The sequence below is a fragment of the Dermacentor variabilis genome, chromosome 3 (assembly GCF_050947875.1).
Source record: "Dermacentor variabilis isolate Ectoservices chromosome 3, ASM5094787v1, whole genome shotgun sequence".
Classification (NCBI taxonomy): Eukaryota; Metazoa; Arthropoda; class Arachnida; order Ixodida; family Ixodidae; genus Dermacentor; species Dermacentor variabilis.
In genome coordinates this window covers 203,930,291-203,952,473 of record NC_134570.1, presented here as the reverse complement: position 1 = coordinate 203,952,473, position 22,183 = coordinate 203,930,291, and the positions used below count along the sequence as shown (strand labels likewise).

The window sequence follows — 22,183 nt, the reverse complement described above, 5'->3', positions numbered from 1 at the left end:
TAGGGAAACTTTTCGAGCGTATGATACACAACCGGCTAACCTCATACCTCGAAGACAACGGATATTTTCGAAACACTATGTTCAGTTTCAGGCAGACCCTGTCTACGCAAGATTTCTTCCTTTTACTCAAGGGAGACCTCATCTACCACCTGAGCACCAGGAGCAAATCATCGATTTTAGCCATCGACCTAAATGCAGCTTTTGACAACATCAGTCACGAAGCTATCCTCTGCAACCTCAAAGACCTGGGCGGAAGGTCTCGGACAAACGACTATGTCAAGAATTTCCTCACGGGCCGAAAGGCCGCAGTTGGAGTATACAACCTACGCAGCGACAGCTTCCGACAACCAAGCAAGGCACCCCGCAGGATTCGGTCATATCGCCGTTGCTCTTCAGTGCCGCGATGGTCAAACTACCCAGCCTCATTGACGCGATACCAGACCTAAGACACGCTTTTTATGCAGATGATATCACGTTATGGACAACGGCCTCGAACACTGCAACACAAGAAACACGCCTACAGGAAGCAGTAGGTACCATCGAGAGCTACTTGCACAACTGCGGCCTCGGCTGTGCTCCCGAGAAGTCAGAATACCCCGTCCTCAAGTCAAGAACGAGAGGCAGACCACCCGGCTACGATGAACCCGATCCCAACGTCACCCTCAATGGAGCGCCCATTCCGAAAGTGGAAACCCTACGAGTTGTAGGGCAACACATACACAAAGACGGGGCAGGGGCGGCCACCCTCCCGTGACTACTGCGAACGCTATCACAGCTCACGCATCTCGTCAGAGGAGTTGCAAGCCAGAGAAGCGGACTTGAAGAACAATACAAGCAAGCACTCCTCACCAGTCGAATAACATACCGCAACGCCCTACCTCGCACTGAAGAATGCAGAGGTAGAAAAAATTAACATTAAAATACGCAAAAACATCAAATCGCCCTGGGCCTCCACCTACGGCTTCGACTACGAGACTTCTCATGATTGGCGTACACAACACCTGGCCATAACTAGTTGAAGCTCATAAAGCCATTCAATTAGAAAGATTGACTCTCACGCCCACCGGAAGATCAGTGCTGTGACGGCTGACCTACGGTGAAACCTTTATAGCCACCACGGACGGAAAAGAAAGAATTCATCCAAACGTCCGCGAACACTGTGCATAACAATTCCACGCAACGTGCACCCCACGTAACACAGGCAAAGAAGACAAGCCCGAGTGGATGCCCTACGGCGAAAACACAGGCAAGATGCAGACGCCAGATACCCCGACGCTGCCAAATACCCTCAGAGAAACGCTTACGCCCTGAGAGTCGTAGATTTTCAGGTCAGAGAGATAGCGTCTGCCACAGTCCGTGCACAAAACCCTGAGACTGCAGAAGCATAGAGTTTCTCACTATACCGCCTAGAGGGAAATCTGGCGCCACCGTCTATGGGAGTTTGTTAAGGGGCGCCGTTCCGTCATGGGATTGACGGTATATGTGTCTGCGAGGCTGCGAGGTGTTGTAAGGGGCTTCGTCTAAAACGTGGATATGGCTACACAAATAACGCGTTCTTAAAGTAAAATCTTCATAGAATGTTTCCATTCACCCATATTACATCTTTGCTCACCTACAATGCATGACCAAGCAAAGAAAAGCAAGAACAGACGACAAACTGTTTCAAAGCGAGCACGAATCTTGTTGTCTGTCCTCCAACTTTAGCGGCCCGCTGATAATTTTCATGTTTCATATAATTCTACATGCAACAACAAATTCTCATAGTTAAACAAAACCACCTTTTGTGTAATAATAAAGCTAAACAGCTTTTTGCGTGCTGTTTCAGTAGAAAATGAATCATTGTGACAGACGGAGCGGTGCTTACCTGGCCCTCCGAGAATGATGCCAATACGAAGTCATAATATGCCGGCATTCCCATGCATACCACAGCGCAGCAGGGCCAGATTTCCCTCTAGGTAATATGGTGAGAAACGCTATGTGCAGAAGAGACGGCACTACCACGTGCATGGACGCAGCTGTCGTCTTTTCCGATTCTGAAGCAGCTGTCAGGAACGACGCTAAGGGTCATGTGTCCACAGACGCACTGTATATATTGAAGCACCACAGCACTCCGCTCCTCTACACCTGCGTGACGTGGGTTCTTGGGCAAGAGGGGCTGGAAAGGAACGAAGCGACACACGGCGCAGCCCGAGGCCACACCTGCCGGGCCAACCCTTCCTGCTCTCGAGACGCCGGTCTGCTTCAGCGGGTGCAGAGACCGTACCCTTCCCCTACTCAGGGGCCCTTCAACATCACAGGCTGGAACGCAGGGTGTGCCGACCACCTCACCGAAAGCTCAACAAAGAAGAAAGTAACACACTCAGAAGACTACAGAATAACACTTACACCCGCTGAATGCTCATGTACAGACTATACCGAATGCTACAAGGACACTCCTGCGAAATGTGCGGCATCTAATCCTCGAATGTCCATGGCATCTACGCACAGACGCATTGCCTTCACCGAACGACTGCTGCAATGCCAGGCAAGAAAGCGAAGTCTTCATAGAAACGTGGGAAGCCAAGCTCGTCTACGAGGACCTGAAACAACTACGACGCCTCGTCGCCACGGCCAAGGAGGCAGCGAATGCCAGAGGGTTCCTGGAAGGAGGAGTCCTCCTATCTAGAGTAGAACCGGGGCATCTCCCGGGATACTGTTTCAAAAATAAACGTTTATTCTTCCTCCTCCTCAAGCTATGGATAGCCTATGCCTAGAGAATAAACATATTGCTCTACGTTCACCATGCTTCAAATTGCTTTGCGTACTTTGTTGACCTTGAAAAATCCTATAGACTTCAGTGACCCCTTCGGCAGCCTTTTATCAAAGGCGCGTGAAATGCTCGTGAATGTTGTATATCTCAGTACTGCTTCTTTTTGCAGTAAGCAATGCTAACAACTTATGAAAAAACATTTCTAATAATTTACAGCATTTATTAGGGATGGAAACACCGTCAATTGCATGGAAAGGTAATAAAATATACAAGGTGTCCCGATTGCCTATCATGAACCAATACCTAAAAAAGGAGCAGTATGTCACTTGAAGAAAACCTAGTGCATATTGTTTACAGTACAGTGGAGTAACTGCCAGTAATTTTCTTGTTACTGAGATTTAATTACATAATTGTAATTAATTATCTAACTGGAGACCTACTATCCTAATTAAGTATGTGTCAATGAAGTATTTGAAGACACAGCCAAGGGACATCTAACTCCTGTATATTCAGCGACGTACTAATTGCGCACTAATTTATTTCCGACTGATGAATAAACGATGCGAAATATGGAGAATACTACGTCACCTCGCTCCTACCCGCATCATAAAGCAACGCCCTCGAACAGGCTCCCTCTTGGTTAGCCAGAACGAAATAGAGGAAAGAAAGAAAAACATCGTGATCTAGTGCTAGATCACGATGAAAAGGATGAAAAACATCGTGATCTAGCTAGTGCCTTAACTGCCGAGCCCCGGCCGATGTAACACGTCGCATTTGGTGTTAGTTGGAAACAAGCTGTGATAGCTGTTGGTTGTCTTAGCGTAGATAAAGAGCATGGATGTTCCTTTTTATTTTGACTGAAAACCTATCACCACAAAATTGAATTGACAACGTCAACGGAAATGTTTAAAGGTGCGTTTTGTTTCATCCAAGTCCCCACGACTTTCCCTAATGAGCAGAAGGGAACCATGATCCTTGCCTTGGGAGTTGCAAATGACAATAAGAGGAAGGCCGCAAACGCATATCAGTCATGGGAATTGTAGCGGTAGACCAAACGCGTCGACTACCATAAGAAATGATACAAACTTGCGACAAACCGGCAGCTTCAAGAAACAGCGGCGTAGGACTCCATCTTTGAGTCCTAGCGTACACATGGATGTTCTGGCATGTATGGCCTCATGCTATAGCGTGCGGGACGTGGCTGCCCAGGTACCGATTTCCAAGTCATCAGTTTCGAGCGTTATAAATGACGGACTTTAAACCGTACCACCTTAACCAGCATCAATGCTTGGAAAATAGGGACCTTTAGAATCGTGTAGATTTCTTGAATTGGCTCCTCGCAAAAGCCGATAAGTCACCGGGATTTTTGAGCAAGATCATGTGCACAGATGAATCCAGTTTCCGCATAAACGTCTAGGTAAATTTGCATAATGCACACTATTGGAGGAACTCCAATCTACACCGGGTAAAGTGCAATTGGCGCCAGCACCAGTGGACGCTCAATGTGTGGTTCGGAATTTAGACCAGTGCTATAATCGGTACCATCTTCTTCGTTCACACACTCACTGGACAGCGTTACGTGAACTACATCCTTGAAAGAGTGGTGGATGAGTTTCTCGGCGAAGTCTTGCTACCACGTCTTCCACTTCTGTGGTATCAGCAAGATGGGGCACCCGCAAACAGCAGCAGCCGAGTACAAGAATGGCTGGATGTGACCTTTCATGCGCAATAGGTTGGAAGGCACGGGCCTCTAAATTGGCCGGTTAGGTCACCTGATCTTTGTCAACTCGATTTCTTTCTTTAGGGTTATGTAAAATATCGTGCTTTCATAATGGAGACGGACGTCACATTAGTTCAAGGGAAGGATAACGGACGCTGCCGTAGAATTTCGCCGTCGGTGATCAAGAAAGCCTGTGAAGATGTGATAAAGGGACACAGTACTGCGTAGCTGCAAAAGGAGACCTATTTTAACAGGCCCTCTAGGCTAGTGTTCAAAGGAGCTTATACGAATTTATAGATAATAAGGGCCCACTGAAATCTGATGGAGTTTTCTCGTTCCTTTCCTTTCTTTTCTTCTTTGCTTCATTTTTTTCTTTTTTTCTTTCTTGTGTTGATATTCTGATTACAATTCGGCTCATTTATAGAAGTGGTGCATTTATTTTATTAAACGCATCAGTTATGCTTTTTCTCCACCCATTGGTCACTTTGAGGTCTGCTTATTTCGCTTTTTTTTTACTCGACCCTGTTTTTGCAGCACATATACACTTTCTTGAAAAAGAAAACGGTCACATTAATTTAGCTTTAGTCCGAAGCAAGTGTCTGGCGCGATATATAGCTTCGCTCGCACTCTTCCGATGCCGTGCGAGCAAAGCCGGGATTTTGAAACATTCTATGCCTATTACATTGCCTTTCGCATTTCTTTCGTCATCAGAACGGCGCTATTAGGCCGCGTTATCAAGGGGCTTTTGTTATCAATGTGATCAGTCGGCCTTGGGAAACTGATAGTAAGTGTGACCTAGAAATGAGACGAAGGATTAGCTTCGAAGTCACGAAGCCTGTTGTTGGTGCTCCTTCCGTAGCATTATCAAGATCATGCGCTGTCTATTCCGGTTTGCGACAGGCAATGCCGTTGCTTTCAATCAGCTTGTTTGAGGGCGCTTCTTTATGATGTGGGTGGGAGCGTGACTCCAGTGGTATTTTTCATACTTCGTGAGGTTTCTTTGCCAGTCGGAAAACATTGCATGCAATTAGTGCGTCGATGAAAACAACCCAAATAAATGTCATTTTGGGGTACCTACAAATGCCTCATTGACACTTTGAACATTAGGACAGTACTTCTCGAGTTAGATCATCATCATCATCCTGGCTACGCCCACTGCAGGGCAAATGCCTATCCCATACTTCTCCAACTACCCCGGTCATGTATTAATTGTGGCATGTTGTCCCTGCAGACTTCTTAATCCCATCCGCCCGCCTAACTTTCTGTCGCCCCCTGCTACCCTTCCCTTCCCTTGGAATCCAGTCCGTAACCCTTAATGACCATCGGTTATCTTCCCTCCTCATTACATGTCCTGCCTACGCCCATTCCTTTTTCTTGATTTCTACTAACTCGCCTTTGTTCCCTCACCCAATCTGCTCTTTTCTTATCCCTTAGTGTTACACCCATCATTCTTCTTTCCACAGCTCGTCGAGTCGTCCTCAATTTAAGTAGAACCCTTTTCGTAAGCCTCCAGGTTTCTGCGCCGTACGTGAGTACTGGTAAGACACAGCTGTTATACACTTTTCTCTTGAAGGATAATGGCAACCTGCTGTTCATGATCTGAGAATGCCTGCCAAACGCACCCCAGCCCATTCTTATTCTTCTGATTATTTCGGTCTCATGATCCGGATCCGCGGTCAATACCTGTCCTAAGTAGATGTATTCCCTTAACGCTTCCAGTGCCTCGCTACCTATCGTAAACTGCTGTTCTCTTCCGAGACTGCTAAACATTACTTTAGTTTTCTGGATATTGTTTTTTAGACCCACCCTTCTGCTTTGTCTCTGAAGGTGAGCTTGCATTGCAATTGGTCCCCTGAGTTACTAAGCAAGGCAATATCATCAGCGAATCGCAAGGTCTTAAGGTATTCTCCATTAACTCTTATCCCCAATTCTTCCCGATCCAGGTATCTGAATATCTCCTGCAAATACGCTGTGAATAGCATCGGAGAGATCGTATCTCCCTGCCTGACGCCTTTCTTTATAGGGATTTTGTTGCTTTCTTTATGGAGGACTACGGTGGCTATGGAGCCGCTATATATATCTTTTAGTAATTTTACATACGGCTCGTCTACACCCTGATTCCGTTATGCCTCCATGACTGCTGAGGTTTCGACTGAATCAAACGCTTTCTCATAATCAATGAAAGCTGTATATAAGGGTTGGTTATATTCCGCACATGTCTCTATCACCTGATTGATAGTGTGAATATGGTCTTTTGTTGAATAGCATTTACGGAATCCTGCCTGGTCCATTGTTTCAGAGAAGTCTAAGGTGTTCCTGATTCTATTTGCGATTACTTTAGTGTAGCAAGCATGGTGACGCCCCTCAGGCATAATGTTCGTTCGCCGCCAGGCTCGGTGGCATGCTATAGCTCGGCAGGCAACGTTGGTCACTGCACCGCAATAAACGGCGACTAGCACGGTTGCTCGCCGGTCAGTCATCGTTCAACACCACTACGTTGCGGAGCATCCGTCTATCGGAGGGTGCCTCGAGCCCTCCCTTGTTCACGGCCCCGGGTGGATCGTGACTCTGGCGACGAGGATGGGATCCTCGTGACACTGGCGATGAGGATGACGACGAGTACCCACGGATCGTCCCACGCCGCCGCGAGCGGCGAAACACCGCCCCGCGTTGCTGTCGCCATGCCGCTGTACGGAAGGCTCGAGCCGTTCGAGGGAGATGGGTCCGCCTGGCAAATTTACGAGGAGCAAGTCCACGTGTTCATCCGGGCAAACGACACGCCCAAGGCCAACCAGCGGGACATTTTCCTGGCCAGCTGCGGGACTCGAGTCTTCAGGCTCTTGCTCGACCTTCTCAAGCCAGCCACGCCGCACATTAAGACGCTGGGTGAGCTGCTTGCCATACTGCGCTTGCATTTTAACCCAGCACCGTCCACACTAATGGAGCGTTTCCGCTTCAACAACCGGAGCCGCCGAGAAGGAGAGACCCTTGGGCAGTTCGTTGCTGAGCTACGAGGGTTAGCGAGTGCCTGCATCTTCGGGGACCAACTGGACTCGCTGCTCCGGGACCGTTTCGTCTGCGGAATCAACAACCCCGCCATGCAGACGCGACTCCTGGAGCTTCCCGACCCCTCGCTGGACGACGCCGTGAAGGCAGCGCTGGCAATGGAAGCTGCCACCAAGGACGCCGGCGAGATTTCCCGTGCGACTCGCTCAGCGTCGGCGGAGGCGGCGGTCAGCGAGTTGGCGACAAAGGGCAGTACATGTGGTCGCTGTGGCGGTGCCCATTCCCCTTCACAGTGCCAGTTCCCTCAAACATAATGTTTTACGTGCAGGAAAACTGGGCACCTGGCACGTGTATGCAGAAGGAGGAGGACGAGCAGCAAACAGCAGCAGCAGCCTGATTCAAGCCCAGGTACCACACAAGCCCGCGGCCAGGGTAGCCGTCGCAAGGGTACGCGGCGGGGCCGTGCAGCAACAAGCTCAAGTTCTTCCGCGGCTAGGCTCCACGTCGTGGCCGAGAACCCGCCGATTTTCGACATGTGGCACACAGGCTTTGTACCGTCGTCTGTGGCGCCGCCGTACATGGTGACCGTCGAAATCTGCAGGCACCTCATTTCCATGGAGCTGGACACAGGGGCCAGCGCGTCAGTAACGGCCGGGAAACTCTTCAAGAGTACTTTACCCGGCGTGTCCGTCGAGGCTTAGGGCGCGATGCTGCGCAGTTACTCTGGGCAACTCTCCCAGGTCCAGGGTCAGGCACAAGTCAGCGTTCGCTTTGGCGACAGGGAGACAACCCTTCCCCTTTACTTAACGAAGGGGTCGTCGCCGACGCTGCTGGGCCGAAACTGGATTCATGCACTGGGCGTTCTTCTGTGAGAGTACCAGGAAGCCAGCCTGCATGTGGTGCAAGACGTCCCCATCATCCTGACAGAGTTCAAGTCCCTCTTTCAGCCAGGTGTGGGCACATTTGCCGGCACGACGGCTGGAATCTATGTACCTGAGGGAGCCCGGCCACGTTTTTTCAAGCCTCGCCCACTGCCGTTCGCCCTGAAGTACTGGGTCACCCAGGAGCTGCTACGGTTACAGCGTGAGGGTATCCTGGCACCTGTCAAGACATCTGAATGGGCCGCTCCCATCGTACCTGTCCTCAAGCGAGACGGCATTGTCAGGAACTTCGGGGATTTTAAGGTTACCATCAGAAGTACGTCGAGAAGAAGAAGGTCGAAGAAGAAGGTCGAGAAGTACCCGCTGACCCGGATTGAAGATCTCTGGTCAGCATTGTCCGGTGGACAGAAGTTTACCAAGCTCGACCTCAGAGATGTTTACCAGCAGCTGGTGCTCCAGGATGCCTCCCGGAAGTATGTCACTATATCGACAACTTTGGGACTCTTTCAGTACACGCGCTTACCGTTTGGCGTGGCCTCGGCCCCAGCCATATTCCAGAGGGAGATAGACAACCTCTTCAGGGGCATGAGGCGCGTGGCGGTGTAGTTGGATGACATCCTGGTTACTGGTAGCAACTACGAGGACCACCTGCAGAACCTCCACAACGTCCTGGCACGACTGCAGGACGCCGGCCTCAAGCCCAAGCTGGAAATGTGTGTTTTCCTAGCCCCCAGCGTTGAGTACTTGGGACATGTCATTTCCCAGACAGGCCTAGCCCCGGCTCCCCGCAAAGTTGATGCTGTGCTCAAGGCACCTAAGCCCCAGAACAAGAAGGAGCTTCAGAGCTACCTGGGCCTCACAACTTCTACAGGAGTTTTCTGCTGAACCTGTCGTAGCATCTACAGCTGCTCCATCTTCTGCTTAGAGATGGTCAACAATGCGTCTGGAAGAAGGAGTAGGACCAGGCCTTCCAGCGCAGCAAGGAGCTAATCACCAAGGCTCCAGTGCTGGTGTACTTCGATCCTGCTAAGCCTGTTGTCCTTACCGTAGATGCGTCGCCGTACGGTGTGGGAGCCGTCCTGGCTCATCGGGACAAAGATGGCCAGGAACACCCTGTGTCGTTTGCTTCTCGACGGCTTCATGCTGCAGAGCAACGTTACAGCCAGCTGGACAAGGAAGGTTTGGCCCTCATGTTCGGTGTCGAACGCTTCCACCAGTACCTGTGGGGCCGGAAGTTCGAGGCAGTCACGGAACACAAGCCGCTCTTGGGGCTGCTGGGGCCTGAGAAGGCAGTTCCTGTGCAGGCATCACCTCGAGTGGTACGCTGGGCCTTGAGGCTGGCAGCTTACAGTTACCAGCTGGCTTACCGTCCGGAAAACAACTTGGGACCTGTTGAAGCCCTGAGCCGCCTGCCCCTGCCAGAGGTGCCTGATGCTGTTCCAGAACCTGCTGAAGTGTTCATGCTGGAACACGCGTACCCGGAGGTGCTCTCCAGATCTGCGGTATCTCAAGCGACCAGCCGGGGCCCAGTCCTGTCTCAGGTGGTCAAGGCGGTGTCCCTTGGAGAGGAATTGGTGCAACAGGTATATAGCCACAAGGCCGCTGAGCTGAGCTTGCAGCAGGGCTGCCTACTGTGGGGTTCTAGGGTGGTGATCCCACAATGTCTCCGGTCCAGGGTTTTGCAGTTGCTGCACGCGGATCATCCTGGCGTAGAAAAGACCAAGATGGTGGCCCGGTCCCATGTTTGGTGCCCTGGCAAGGACCAGGACATTGCTCATTTGGTGCAGAGCTGCCAAATCTGCCAGGAGCATCAGCGAGCCTCGCGTCATGTGGAGGTCACCCCCTGGCCGTTCCCACAGAGACCCTGGTCCCTCTTACATGTGGATTTTGGGGGACCCTTCAAGTGCCATTACATCCTGGTGGTGGTGGACGCCTTTTCAAAGTGGGTGGAAGTTCTACCTGTCACCACTCCATCAGAAAACGCGACCATTGCAGCGCTACGACAGGTTTTCGCCGCCCAGGGATTGCCGGATGTCATCGTGTCCGACAATGGTCCTGCTTTCACCAGCGCAGAGTACCTGGCCTGGCTGACGAAGAACGGAATTCGCCGGATGATGGTTCCGCCGTACCACCCTGCTTCAAATGGTGCAGCCAAGCGGGTGCTGCAAACCATCAAAGACAAGCTCAAGAAGAGCCAGATCGAGGATTTCCGGACGCAGGTTGCCCGGATACTGTTTCAATACCGGAAGACGCCTCACGATGTCACTGGCGGCGCCCCTGTGATCTCCTGCTGGGTCGGATGGTCAAGACATCCTTGAGTGTCTTGCATCCGGACCTCCGATCCACAGTGCTCTTGAAGCAGCTGAAGCAGAAGCTGGCTGCTGACCAAGGATGCCGTTCCGGGCCTTTGCCAGAGTCGGGAGCGCCAGTTTTCACCAGGAACTGCCGTCCTGGCCCACCCTGGTCTGCCGGACAGGTAGTGTCTCCTGCCAGCGCCTCATCGCTGCTCGTCCGCATGCCGGATGGGGCCATGTGGCACAGAAATGCCGACCATATGTCAGGCCTCGCCTCGGGACCTGGCCAGCACCCTCGACTGCCACTGAGTTCCAGCCCGCAGGAGGACTAGCGGCAGCGCCAGTCGCTCCCAGCAGAGCACCACCCACCTCAGAGGCGGCAACCGTTGCCAGTAGTGCGGTACCCGTTGGGACCGGTGTCGAGCCCAGCACCACTCGCTCCCAGCAGAGCACCACCCACCTTAGAGGCGGCAACCGTTGCCAGTAGTGCGGCACCCGTTGGGACCGGTGTCGAGCCCAGCACCACTCGCAAGGCGAACCACTACCAACCCTCCGGTTGGAGCAAGGCTGGCTCAGGCAGCACCCGGCGTTGCCACACCCGACCCGTCAACACCGGTGCCCAGGCGGAGTACTCGACGGCGGAGGCCACCAGACCGTTACTCGCCTGGATAGCAGGCACCGTCGACCCAGCTAGGGTGGAGGCAGAGCCTCGTATTTTGTACACGGACGTTTGTTTTTTATTTAACAAGCAAACTGGGGGTAAGGGGGTGTAGTAAGCATGTCACTACCCTTAGGCATAATGTTCGTTCGCCGCCAGGCTCGGTGGCCTGCTAAAGCTCGGCAGGCAACATTGGTCACCGCACTGCAATAAACACCGACGAGCACGGCTGCTCGCCGGTCAGTCATCGTTCAGCACCACCACGTTGCGGAGCGTCCGTCTATCGGAGGGTGCTTCCAGCCCTCCCTTGTTCACGACCGCGGGTGGATCGTGACTCTGGCGACGAGGATGGGATCCTCGTAACACTTAGTAAATACTTTGCAGGCAACGGATAGTAAGCTGATCGGTCTATAATTATTCGAGTCTGGTGTCCCCTTTCTTATGGATTAGGTTTATGTTAGCGTTCTTCCAAGATTCCGGTACGCTCGAGGTCATGAGGCATTGCGTATACAGCGTGGCCAGTTTTTCTAGAACAATCTGCGCACCATCCTTCAACACATCAGCTGTTACCTGATCCTCCACAGCTGCCTTTCCCCTTTGCATAACTCTCAAGGCTTTCTTTACTTCATCAGGCGTTACTTGTAGGATTTGAAATTCTTCTATTCTTCTATTCTCTATTCCGTTATCGTCGTGGGTGCCCCTCGTACTCTATAAATCTTTATAAACTCCTCAGCCACTTGAACTATCTCATCCATATTAGTAATGATATTGCCGGCTTCGCCTTTTAACGGATGCATCTGATTCTTGTCTATTCCTAGTTTCTTCACTGCTTTTAGGCTTCCTCCGTTCCTGAGAGCACGCTCAATTCTATCCATATTATACTTCCTTATGTCAGCAATCTTCTGCTTGTTGATTAACTTGGAAAGTTCTGCCAGTTCTATTCTAGCTGCAGGGTTAGAGGCTTTCATACATTGGCGTTTCTTATTCAGATCTTTCATCTCCTGCGGTAGCTTACTTGTATCCTGTCTAACGGAGTTCCCACCGACTTCTATTGCACACTCCTTAATGATGCCCATAAGATTGTCGTTCATTACTTCAACACTAAGGTCCTCTTCCTGATTTAAAACCGAATACCTGTTCTGTAGCTCGATCTGGAATTACTCTATTTTCCCTCTTACCGCTAATTGATTGGCTTCTTATGTACCAGTTTCTTCCGTTCCCTCCTCATGTCTAGGCCAATTTGAGTTCTTACCACCCTCTGGACACTGCATCGCACCACGCCGAGTTGCATGTTAGATAATTGCAATTACCGAATGAAATCTAAGTAACGAAAGAATTACTGACGGGTACTCCACTCCACTAGATATTGTTCTAGTAAGGGAACTGCTCTTCTTTTAAAGCCTTCGTGCATGATAGATGGGAAGCAGTGTATATAATTCACTCACTAACCGAAATGAGGCCAAGACGGATTCACAGGAAATCAAAATCAACAGCAGGCATGCACAGCAGTGCTGATACTCGGACTCTGAGAAAGAAGAGACAGTGGGAAAGGCTGAAGTTTTGCCGGAAAGGCGAAGCAGTATTACTGATAGCCAAGTATGCGACAATTATGTCACCGAGAGGACTTAGGCTGTGAAATTGAAATGTCTTCTACCATGATATATTGTATATACTCATATAACGCCGTCTCGAGTTCACACAGATGCTTCAAGTGCAAGATATATATATATATATATATATATATATATATATATATATATATATATGGGGTTTGTAAAGCTGGTCAGGACCCCGCTCCGCCAGCAAAAATAAAAACTCTCTGCCTATGACTAGCACTATGCGTATAGTTCTGCTCTGTGGACCAAGCGTCTCACGTTTTCTTCGATATTCCTTCGGCATCGGCAGCCACATTGGGTGCCCAAAGTAGGCATTTGATTGTGGCCAACATGCTTTCCTTTGGGTTTTTTGTTTCATTTCCGTGCCCCTACTTCACAAAAGAAAAGAAAAGACGTTGCTGCGGCGCAGCAAATTCTCGCTTGGTGAAAGTTCAGTTTTGTTACTTTTTTTGAGAAAAGCAATGGGCCACGGGAAGCTTGAGTTGGCGGGTAATCTTACTATATTATTGCGATCGCAATTATATGCACACTCCAGGCGTATTCCTGGCGTCACCGTCGCCCTCATGTTCTGTATAACGCCCAAGGGCGATAACATCGTGACCGCGAGCCGTAGGCTGCTTGTGCGAGTGAAAGCGCAAGGGGCGGGGGGTGGCATGGATGAGCCGACCACGGTGCGAGAGAGCAAAGTGGGGAGGACGCGTGCCGTCTCCTGTCGCGCGCTATACATCAGAGGGAGTGGGGGGAAGGGGCGCTGTGATCTGTGAATCTGTGTTTGCGCAAGATGTTTATTTGCCTTGTTTGACACACTATATACAGTGACTTTTTCTTAAATACGTACATATTTCGGAGACTTATACGTATATTTAAATATCTTGTTGCGAGGTTTTGTGTACACGTGCAGTGAACGTTGTTTCCAGTGACACTTTTTTGCCCTTTATCGAGCTGTATCTTCGCATTTGTGTATTCCATTGTATCTTCGCATTTGTAACGTACGAGGACGAGTCAAAGGAAACTGAGCCAAGCCGCCCCGCGCAATAATGCTTCGGTTCATCATGTGCGACGCATGCGCGTAGCACAAAGGCATCTCTCATTTACAAAAGTGACACGCAAGTGTGAGGCTAAAGGCTCTTTAATGCTCTCATACACTGGGTTGGACATAATTGTGTGACACTCTAAAATTTGAACAGCGTGGTGTCGTGAGGTATTTGAGAGCTGACGGTGGTTTCCAAAAAGAATTTAGTCGCCGTATGGCTGCCGTGTGCGTTGAACATTGCATTTCATTGGCCACTGTGAAGCGTTGGAGCAAACGGTTCAAAGAAGGACGTGAAAGTTGCAAGGACGATCCATGGCCGGGCCAAAGCCACCGTGCAATCACCCCCAATACAATTGCGAAGGCTAATTAGACAAGCAGGTAGGATAAGCATAGATGAATTGGCAGGGCGTGCGAACATCAGTCACGGCTTGGGTCACACCATAATTCATGAACATCTCGGTTATCGGCTCTTGTGTGCGCAATGGATGCCCAAGATTGTGAACCAGCGCCAGAAGACGGAGAAGTTCGGCGCTGCCTTGACTCATCTAATCCGATATCACGATGAGGGTGACGCCTTTTTTCTGCAAATATGACCTGGGACGAATCACAGTGCCGCTACTTATAGCCTGAAATACTAGGGCAAAGATTACACTGGAGACATTTGAATTCACCACGCCCAAGGAAAGCAAAGGCCGTCATTTCTGCCGGAAAGTTGTTGACTGTTTTTTTTTTTCGATCGTCAGGGGTCCTTATTGATCGAATTTGTTAAACCTGGAGAGACTATCAATTGTTTCCGATATTGTGAAATGTTGAATCGGCTGCGTGTTGCAATCAAGAACAAACGACGTGGAAAATTGAGCAGTGGGATCATCTTGCTCCCTGACATTGCCCGACCCCACGTCGCTGATGTGGTTATACAAAACTGGCAAATTTCAAGTGGAAAACGCTGCAACATCTGGCATACAGCTCCAACCTGTCGCCTTGCGACTTCCACATTTTGGGGCATTTGACGAAACAGCTCAAGAGAACTAGATTCGTGTCGGACGATGACTAGAAAAACTCAGTGAGACTTTTTGAAGCAGCAACCCAACGAGTTTTATGAGACAGGAATCACGCAACTCATTTGTCAGTGGGACGAATGTCCAAATGCTCATGGAGACTTTTAAATAAAGTACCCCGTTTGTCATATATTTGCATTGGCTCTCTTTCATTTGACTCGACCTCGTATATTTTGCAGAACTCCTGCTTTTTACATGTGCTCTCAGTTGCGACTATAATTTCGGTGCAATGACTCACAATACACGAACGGTGGCAGCTGTTTTTGCGCAATACATTGTAACAAAGACCAACGTAGTCGAGATCTTTCCCTGGCCGTTGCATATGTAAAAATGTGAACAAGGTACTTGAATAACAATGTTTCATTATTTTTGTCCTCGATATTTGTCCTCGACTTGTTCATTTCATGGCGTTTACATTTTTTATATCAGCTGCATGCGCTGCCTTGCTGCTTTCAATATGATATAGTTCTAAAGTTTCTCTGATAATTTTTTACTTATTAGACAGAAAATATGGAAGCATTGACATCACTTATGTATGCACATGAATGCTTTCCGTGATGTGTATTTCCGTTCACATGCTGCCATGTTTTGAGTGGCGCCTCGTTTTAAAAGAACGTTCTTCCTAATCTGTCTCCGTCGCTGTGTTGTCCGTTAAAAAAAAAAAAGATGTAGGAACCCCGTCAAACTGCCACTTAGCGTTTCTTCCTGTCTTCTCATTTCAATACGAAAAGGAAATAAATGTTATTGACTGATTTCCCTATAGGTTCACGCCGTGTACTCCTCCTCACCACAGCGCTGACTCCAGCCTGCATACGTGGTCTCAGGCACTCCAGCAACATGATGACTTGGTGGCTATGCGAATCCGAGGTAATTATCAGGTCCACGTGAAGCGCTCGGCTGCTGCGCTGCAACAGTGTGTCTAGGGCGTTGCCCAGCTGGTTCACGGTGACGTTGACTGCTAGTAATTGGCAGCCCGGAATCAGGAACACAACATGAATTGGCGGGACCTCACGACCTGTTGCGAAGGGAGAAATATGGGAATCCTGAACATGGCGATTCGCTTGCTGTTTCTCTATAACTTTAAATGATAAATAAAAAGCTAAATTAGCTTTCGGGTGCAAAGTATTCAAGATGTTATTTGGTTTAGGTTTTGGCTGCGAAACCGCACTGGTTTGTAGCTGCAAAATGGCCTCACAGCATTAAGCATATTGCATTGATTCAGCGATGCCAAGCGATCCAGAAAAATCAACCTGGACTACAAGAGTGGGCGTAACTGTAGCCGAGCTGCGTGGGTCAACGAAAAGCGAAAACCTTGCGCTAAAACAGTCTTATCAAGAGAATTGGTGACGTCACTACACCTATAACCACGCAAGCAAGGAAGTAGCTGTGTCATTCAGGGGCGTAGCCAGGGGGGGGGGGCTTATGGGGCTTCAGCCCCCCCCCCCCCGAAATTTTTTCGTGCTGTCCATGCACCGCTGACCAAAGCAACCCCGGGCGCCGGAAATCATTCTGGATTTTGTCTAGAATGTCTTCTTCACGCTCGAAAAAACATTTCACCGCGAACATTGCAAACTCGGACGCGCTTTTGCGACAACATCCATGCACCGGAAGTCACATAACGCAAGCAGCCCCATCCGAGCACAAAGTTTCGAGGGCGTTTTGATGGCGAACGGGCTCGCCGCGGCATTTCGCAGAGGCTGCGGAATATACGGAGCGCATGGATGTCAGTTCCGAAACTTTATGGGTATAACGTTCTCATGAACTTTTGATGTGAAAGGTGCATTGTCATTTCCAAAGTTGTACTTTCGGTTTTCAATTGCTAAACTTTGTTGGTTTAATGCTGTTATAAACATTTGGCGCCAAAGGTGTATTGACTTTTCTAAAGTGGTACACCGGAACATACAAGGCAAGCCAAATCAACGCACTATCAGACAAGTTGACAAAGCACGCAGCGAGGTTCGATGAGATGAAGCCTTGTGGTGGTTCATTTGTGCCGCCATCTCCCACAGAAAAATATGAATGTTTGTTTTCAGCTACTCCAAAGCATCCATGTTTAGACACTAACGCCAGCAAAGGTAGCTACGTCCTTATTTACTTTTTTCTACTTTGACTTTTATTCACGAGGACACATTGAGCCTCTTCATTTTGTTTGTTCTCGCTACCCTACCCGCGGGCTGCCAGAGCCAGCGAGAGCGCATGCGTTTTTCTCGTGTTGCCCCTACCACCGCGCGGCGCACTTCGGTGCGCATTCGGTTTTCTCTGGCAGAGTGCATTTTCGCCTAGCAGGGATTTGGACGCTTTCTGGCTAATAGACGAGAAAAAGAAACGATGGTCGCTCGCCGCCATCCCTGTGGGGACTCGACGGATTTCATCGCGTTCCCTTGAGAGCAACATCTCCGGAAAGTCTTGTCTAGCCGGTGTAGGACACCGAGCAGTATGCACATGGTTCTCGGTGGACCAAACCTCTCACGTTTTCTTCGATATTCCTTCGGTAGCCACATTAGGGGCCCAAATTAGGCATTCGACTGTTCCCAAGATACTTTCCTTTGCGGTTTTTTTTTTTCATTTCGGTGCCCACGCCCCACAAAAGGAAAAAAAAGATATTGTTGTGGCGCAGCGAATTGTCGCATGGTGAAAGTTCGACTTTGTTACTTCTTTTGCGGAAAGGAAAGCAATGGGCCACGGGAAGCTTCACTTGCCGGGTACTCTTATTATATTATCAATTATATAGACACTTCCGGCGCATTCCTGCCGTCGCCGTCGCCCTCACGTTCCGCATAAAGTCCAAGGGCGATAACATCGGTACCGCGCACCGCATGCTGTATGTGCGAGTGAAAGCATAGGGGGGGGGGGGGATGGGTGGGCCGACAATAGTGGCTCAGTCTTGTGTGCGCAAAGGAGAAAAGCGGAGAGGAAGCGCGCCGCCTTCCGTTGTGGGCGATACATCGGGCGGAGTGAATGGGATGGGGGCGGGATCTAGGATTCCGTGAATCTGTGATTGTGCAACATATTTATTTGCCTTATTTCATGGATTATATACAGTGACTTTTTCTTAGATACGTAGATTTATTGGAGACTTATACGTATATTTAAATAACTTGTTGCGAGGTTTTGTGTATACGTGCAGCGAACTTGGTTTCCAGTGACACGTTTTTGCCCTTTATCAACCTGTATCATCGCATTTGTATATTCCATTGTATCATAGAATTTCTAATGTACGAGGGCGAGTCAAATGAAAGTGAGTCTACCCACCCAGCGCAATAATGGCTCAGTTCACTATCTGCGAAGCATGCGCGTAGCACACAGGCATCTCTCATTTACAAAATTGACACGCAGGTGTGAGGATAAATGTTCTTTAATGCTCTCATTCACTGGGTTGAACAAGGTTGCATTACGTAATGGACGCTCCAGAAGTTTAGAAGCGTGGGGCCGTGAGGATTTTGACAGCTGAAGGCGTTTCCTCAAAAAAAATTAGTCATCGTATTGCTGCCATGTACGTAGAACATTGCACTTCATTGGCCACTGTGAAGAGTTGGAGTAAACGGTTCAAACAAGGATGTGAAAGTTGCAAAGACGATCAAAGACCGGGCCAAAGCCACCATGCAATCACCCCCAACAAAATTGCAAAGGTTGATGGGCTGATGAGACAAGAACGGAGGATAAGCATCGATGAACCGGCTGAGCGTGTGAACATCAGTCACGGTTCCGTTCACGCCATAATTCATGAACATCTCGGTTATCGGCTCTTGTGTGCGCAATGGATGCTCAAGATTTTGAACCACCGCCAGAAGACGGAGGAGTTCGGCGCTGCCTTGACTCGCCTGATCTGGTATCACAATGACGGTGACGATTTCTTGTCTGCAATTGTGATCGGGGACGAACCATTGTGCCACTACTACGAGGCTGAAACACGACGGTAAAGCTTACAGTGGAAACACTCGAATTCACCACCCTCAAGAAAGAAAGGCCTTCATTACCGCCGGAAAAGTGTTGGCTTTTTCGATCTTCAGGGGCCATTACTGATAGAATTTGCTAAATCTTGAGCGACTACAAATTATTTCCGATATTGTGAAACGCGGGAACGGCTACCTGTCGCAATCAAGAACAAGCGACGTGGAAAATTGAGGAATGGTGTCATCTTGTTCCACGACAATGCCCGTCCCCTCGTCACTGATGTGGGTAATATAAAACTGGCGAAGTTCAAGTGGAAAACGCTGCAATATCCGCCATACAGCTCAGACCTGTCGCCTTGCGACGTCCACATTTTGGGGCAACTGAAAAAAAAAACAGCTCAAGGATTCTTGTCATCCGATGACGTGAAAGAATCAGTTTCAGACTTTTGTAGCAGCAACCCAAGGAGTTTTATCAGACGGGAATCACGCGACTGGTTAGTCAATGGGACAAATGTTTAATTGCTCATGGAGACTACTTTTAAATAAAGTATTCCGTTTGTCATATATTCGCATTGGATCACTTTCATTTGAATCGCCCTCGTATATTTTGCAGAACTTCTGCTTTTTATACGCGCTCTTTGTTGCGACTGTAATTTCGGTGCAATTGCTCACGATACAGGACCGGTGACAGCTGCTCTTGCGTAATACATGGGAGCAAATTACAGCGTCATTGATATTTTTCACTGGCCGTTGCATGTGTGCAAGAATGTAAACAAGGATCTTGAATGACAAAGTTTCATAAACATATTCGTCCTCAAGTTGTTCATTTCATGGGCTTGACATTTTTCATATCAGCGGCATGGAATACTTTGCTGGTTTCGAACTGCTGCTTTCGAATTTACATATTAAATAGACAAAAACATGGAAGCATTGATATCAGTTACTTGGGTACAATTTTTGGCACATAAGAGTACATTCTTTTATAAAAAAATTATTATTTTAGTTGATTTGACAGTGCGTAGCGTTCAAGAATTCGTTTGCAGCATCCATGGCAATGACAATGCAGTTATTATTAATGTATTTGATCCCTCGACAAATTGTTTAAGAGGAAGCTTTAGCTCGGGCCCAACTCCAGCACGATCTATTCAGGTACATGTCAAATGCAAAAACGCTTTTCTGAGAACTCCTGGTTCGCTTTTAATGAAATTTGTTGCATTTGAGATAGAAAGTTCAATTCTAGTGTCTGTTGGAAGCGGAATTTCGATTTAGGGCCTGAATTTTCTTTAAAGTATATTGAAAAATTCACAATTTCGAAAACGTAGAAGCACGATGTTTACAAACTAATAGTTCTGCATAAAGAACAGATATCTAGGTTCTGTAAACGGTAGCTGCTATAACAGTCAAAGCGGACAAATTTCATATGTCACTTTGAATGTTACGTGAATTGGTTACGTTGAGTACAATGGTTCTGCCAAAGCCGCATTTCCATAATACTAAATTTTTCGAAATTCATGTGTAACATATAAATTTTTTCCGCTGTAGATGCACTATTACGTGCATTTCACAGAATTGTGATATCATTTTCTATTGTTGAGTTACAGAGTTTTAAACTTGATAGTTTCATTTTCTGAATATTTGCGAGTTTTGCCAATTTTTAATAAAGAATTGACAATCTAAATGAAAAATTCGGAAAAACTCTCACTAGAATTTAAGCGGTTCTTTTAAATGCAACAAACCTCGTCAAATTTGGTGCAGTGGTTGCCGAGAAAAACGAATTCTCCTTCGACATGTATTTTGATAGGAGCACCCGAACTAAAGCTTCCTCTTGAGGAGGAGGCAGAACTACGATGTGAGCCTCCCCCGAACGAAATTTCTGGCTACGCCACTGGTGTCATTAATAAAGGGTGTAGCATGGTGCAGTGAAGTACGTGAAAGTGAAGCGGTTGAACCTACCAGAGCCGTTGACATCTGATGCGTAGACAAATCTATCCACGGGTGCCACGTCGATCGTGTAACGCAGCATCCACGCGTTGCCATTGACGAGACCACTTTGGCTGCTGTTGCTGCTGCCTGTGTTGCTTTTCCACTTCCACGACGTCACCGTGAAAACACGGTAGAAAATAACAGTAAATATCGCCACAGCGGCCAATGAATTTATGAAAGCTCTTTTGGCAGACCGAGAACACCGCATGCTTCTTCTTCTTCTTCTATCCTCTAAAACGGCTGGTATGCGCAACTGGAGCGTGGTGACCGACGTGGACGATGGCACATATTTCCAATTTGTCCAGCAGTTTATCACAGTAGCCAATAAAACCGTACGTTGTGATGTCGTTACCGTACAGAGTGTTTCAGCGAACACTTCAATATTTTTTAATAATTGCCTGGGTAGATTGTACAATTCTAGTCCATGAGGTAGTCTACTCGAAGAGGAAGGCATTACTTGTACAAAAAATTGAAATGCATAATCGGATACCTAACGAAAATTTACTAACTAGCTCTGTAACTAATTATCTTCTGGGAAATATTGTAATTTACAAATTCTAGCGCGTGAGACTGCAAAGCACATGAATTTGAAAGCAACTATGTGGATGACACCATTTAACAGATATGCGGCGCCAACTTTCCAATAAAATGCACTGTTGTAACGGAAACTTTCTTAACTTTCTTACTTTCTTAACAAAATGTTGTTTTATGCATGTAATTTTATGCGCTTCTTGAAGTGGACCATCTCAAGGACTAAAATTGTGCTATCTGCCACATGAAATAAAAAAATCTAAGGCCAGTGCCAGGCAGTGAGAGCTGTCAAAACGGCGAAGATGGTTGTCATTTTCTCAAGTTTAAACTCGTGTTTAGCGCACTTTTCATGAAAGTCTCTGTGTCTTTGTCGTCATTTTGCTACATTGGAGCTTCGGTTCAGGATTGCGCATACTCCTCAGTTGCGTGTCGTTTTCATCAAACCAGTCTATCACTCGCCTTGCAGCTGTGGCCGCAGTAACGGTCCAGTAATTCTCTGTTGAACCGTGCGTTCGCCAACTCCGTGGGAGGAATTTCTCTGCGTCGACGTCTCTGCTCGGCATCCTACTATCGAAGTTGGGGTTTAAGTTGCATCTGCTGGACCTTACCTTGGCTTGCCTTCTCTTGAAAGTGTGGGTTCGCTTGCCTCCACCGGCACGTCCTCTTCCCGTTCTCGAAGATCGGAATTTGCGCGACGTCGGCGCTGCCGCTCACGCCGAGCCGCATCCACGGGGCGAAAGGGCGTGCGCCGGCGAAACACC

General features: G+C 48.4%; 1 protein-coding gene across 1 annotated transcript in view; it reads right to left on the bottom strand.

Annotated features, from left to right (window-relative positions):
- LOC142574397 (xyloside xylosyltransferase 1-like) overlaps positions 1-21,089 on the bottom strand; it is a 50,549-nt gene extending 29,460 nt beyond the window's left edge. The window contains exons 1-2 of the mRNA XM_075683491.1: positions 20,862-21,089; positions 15,804-16,030 (exon numbers count right to left, since the gene is read on the bottom strand). Coding sequence (XP_075539606.1) covers positions 15,804-16,030; positions 20,862-20,931 — 297 coding nt within the window. The 5' untranslated portion in view covers positions 20,932-21,089. The remainder of the gene's footprint in view (positions 1-15,803; positions 16,031-20,861) is intronic.
- Between the last annotated feature and the right edge of the window lie 1,094 nt (positions 21,090-22,183).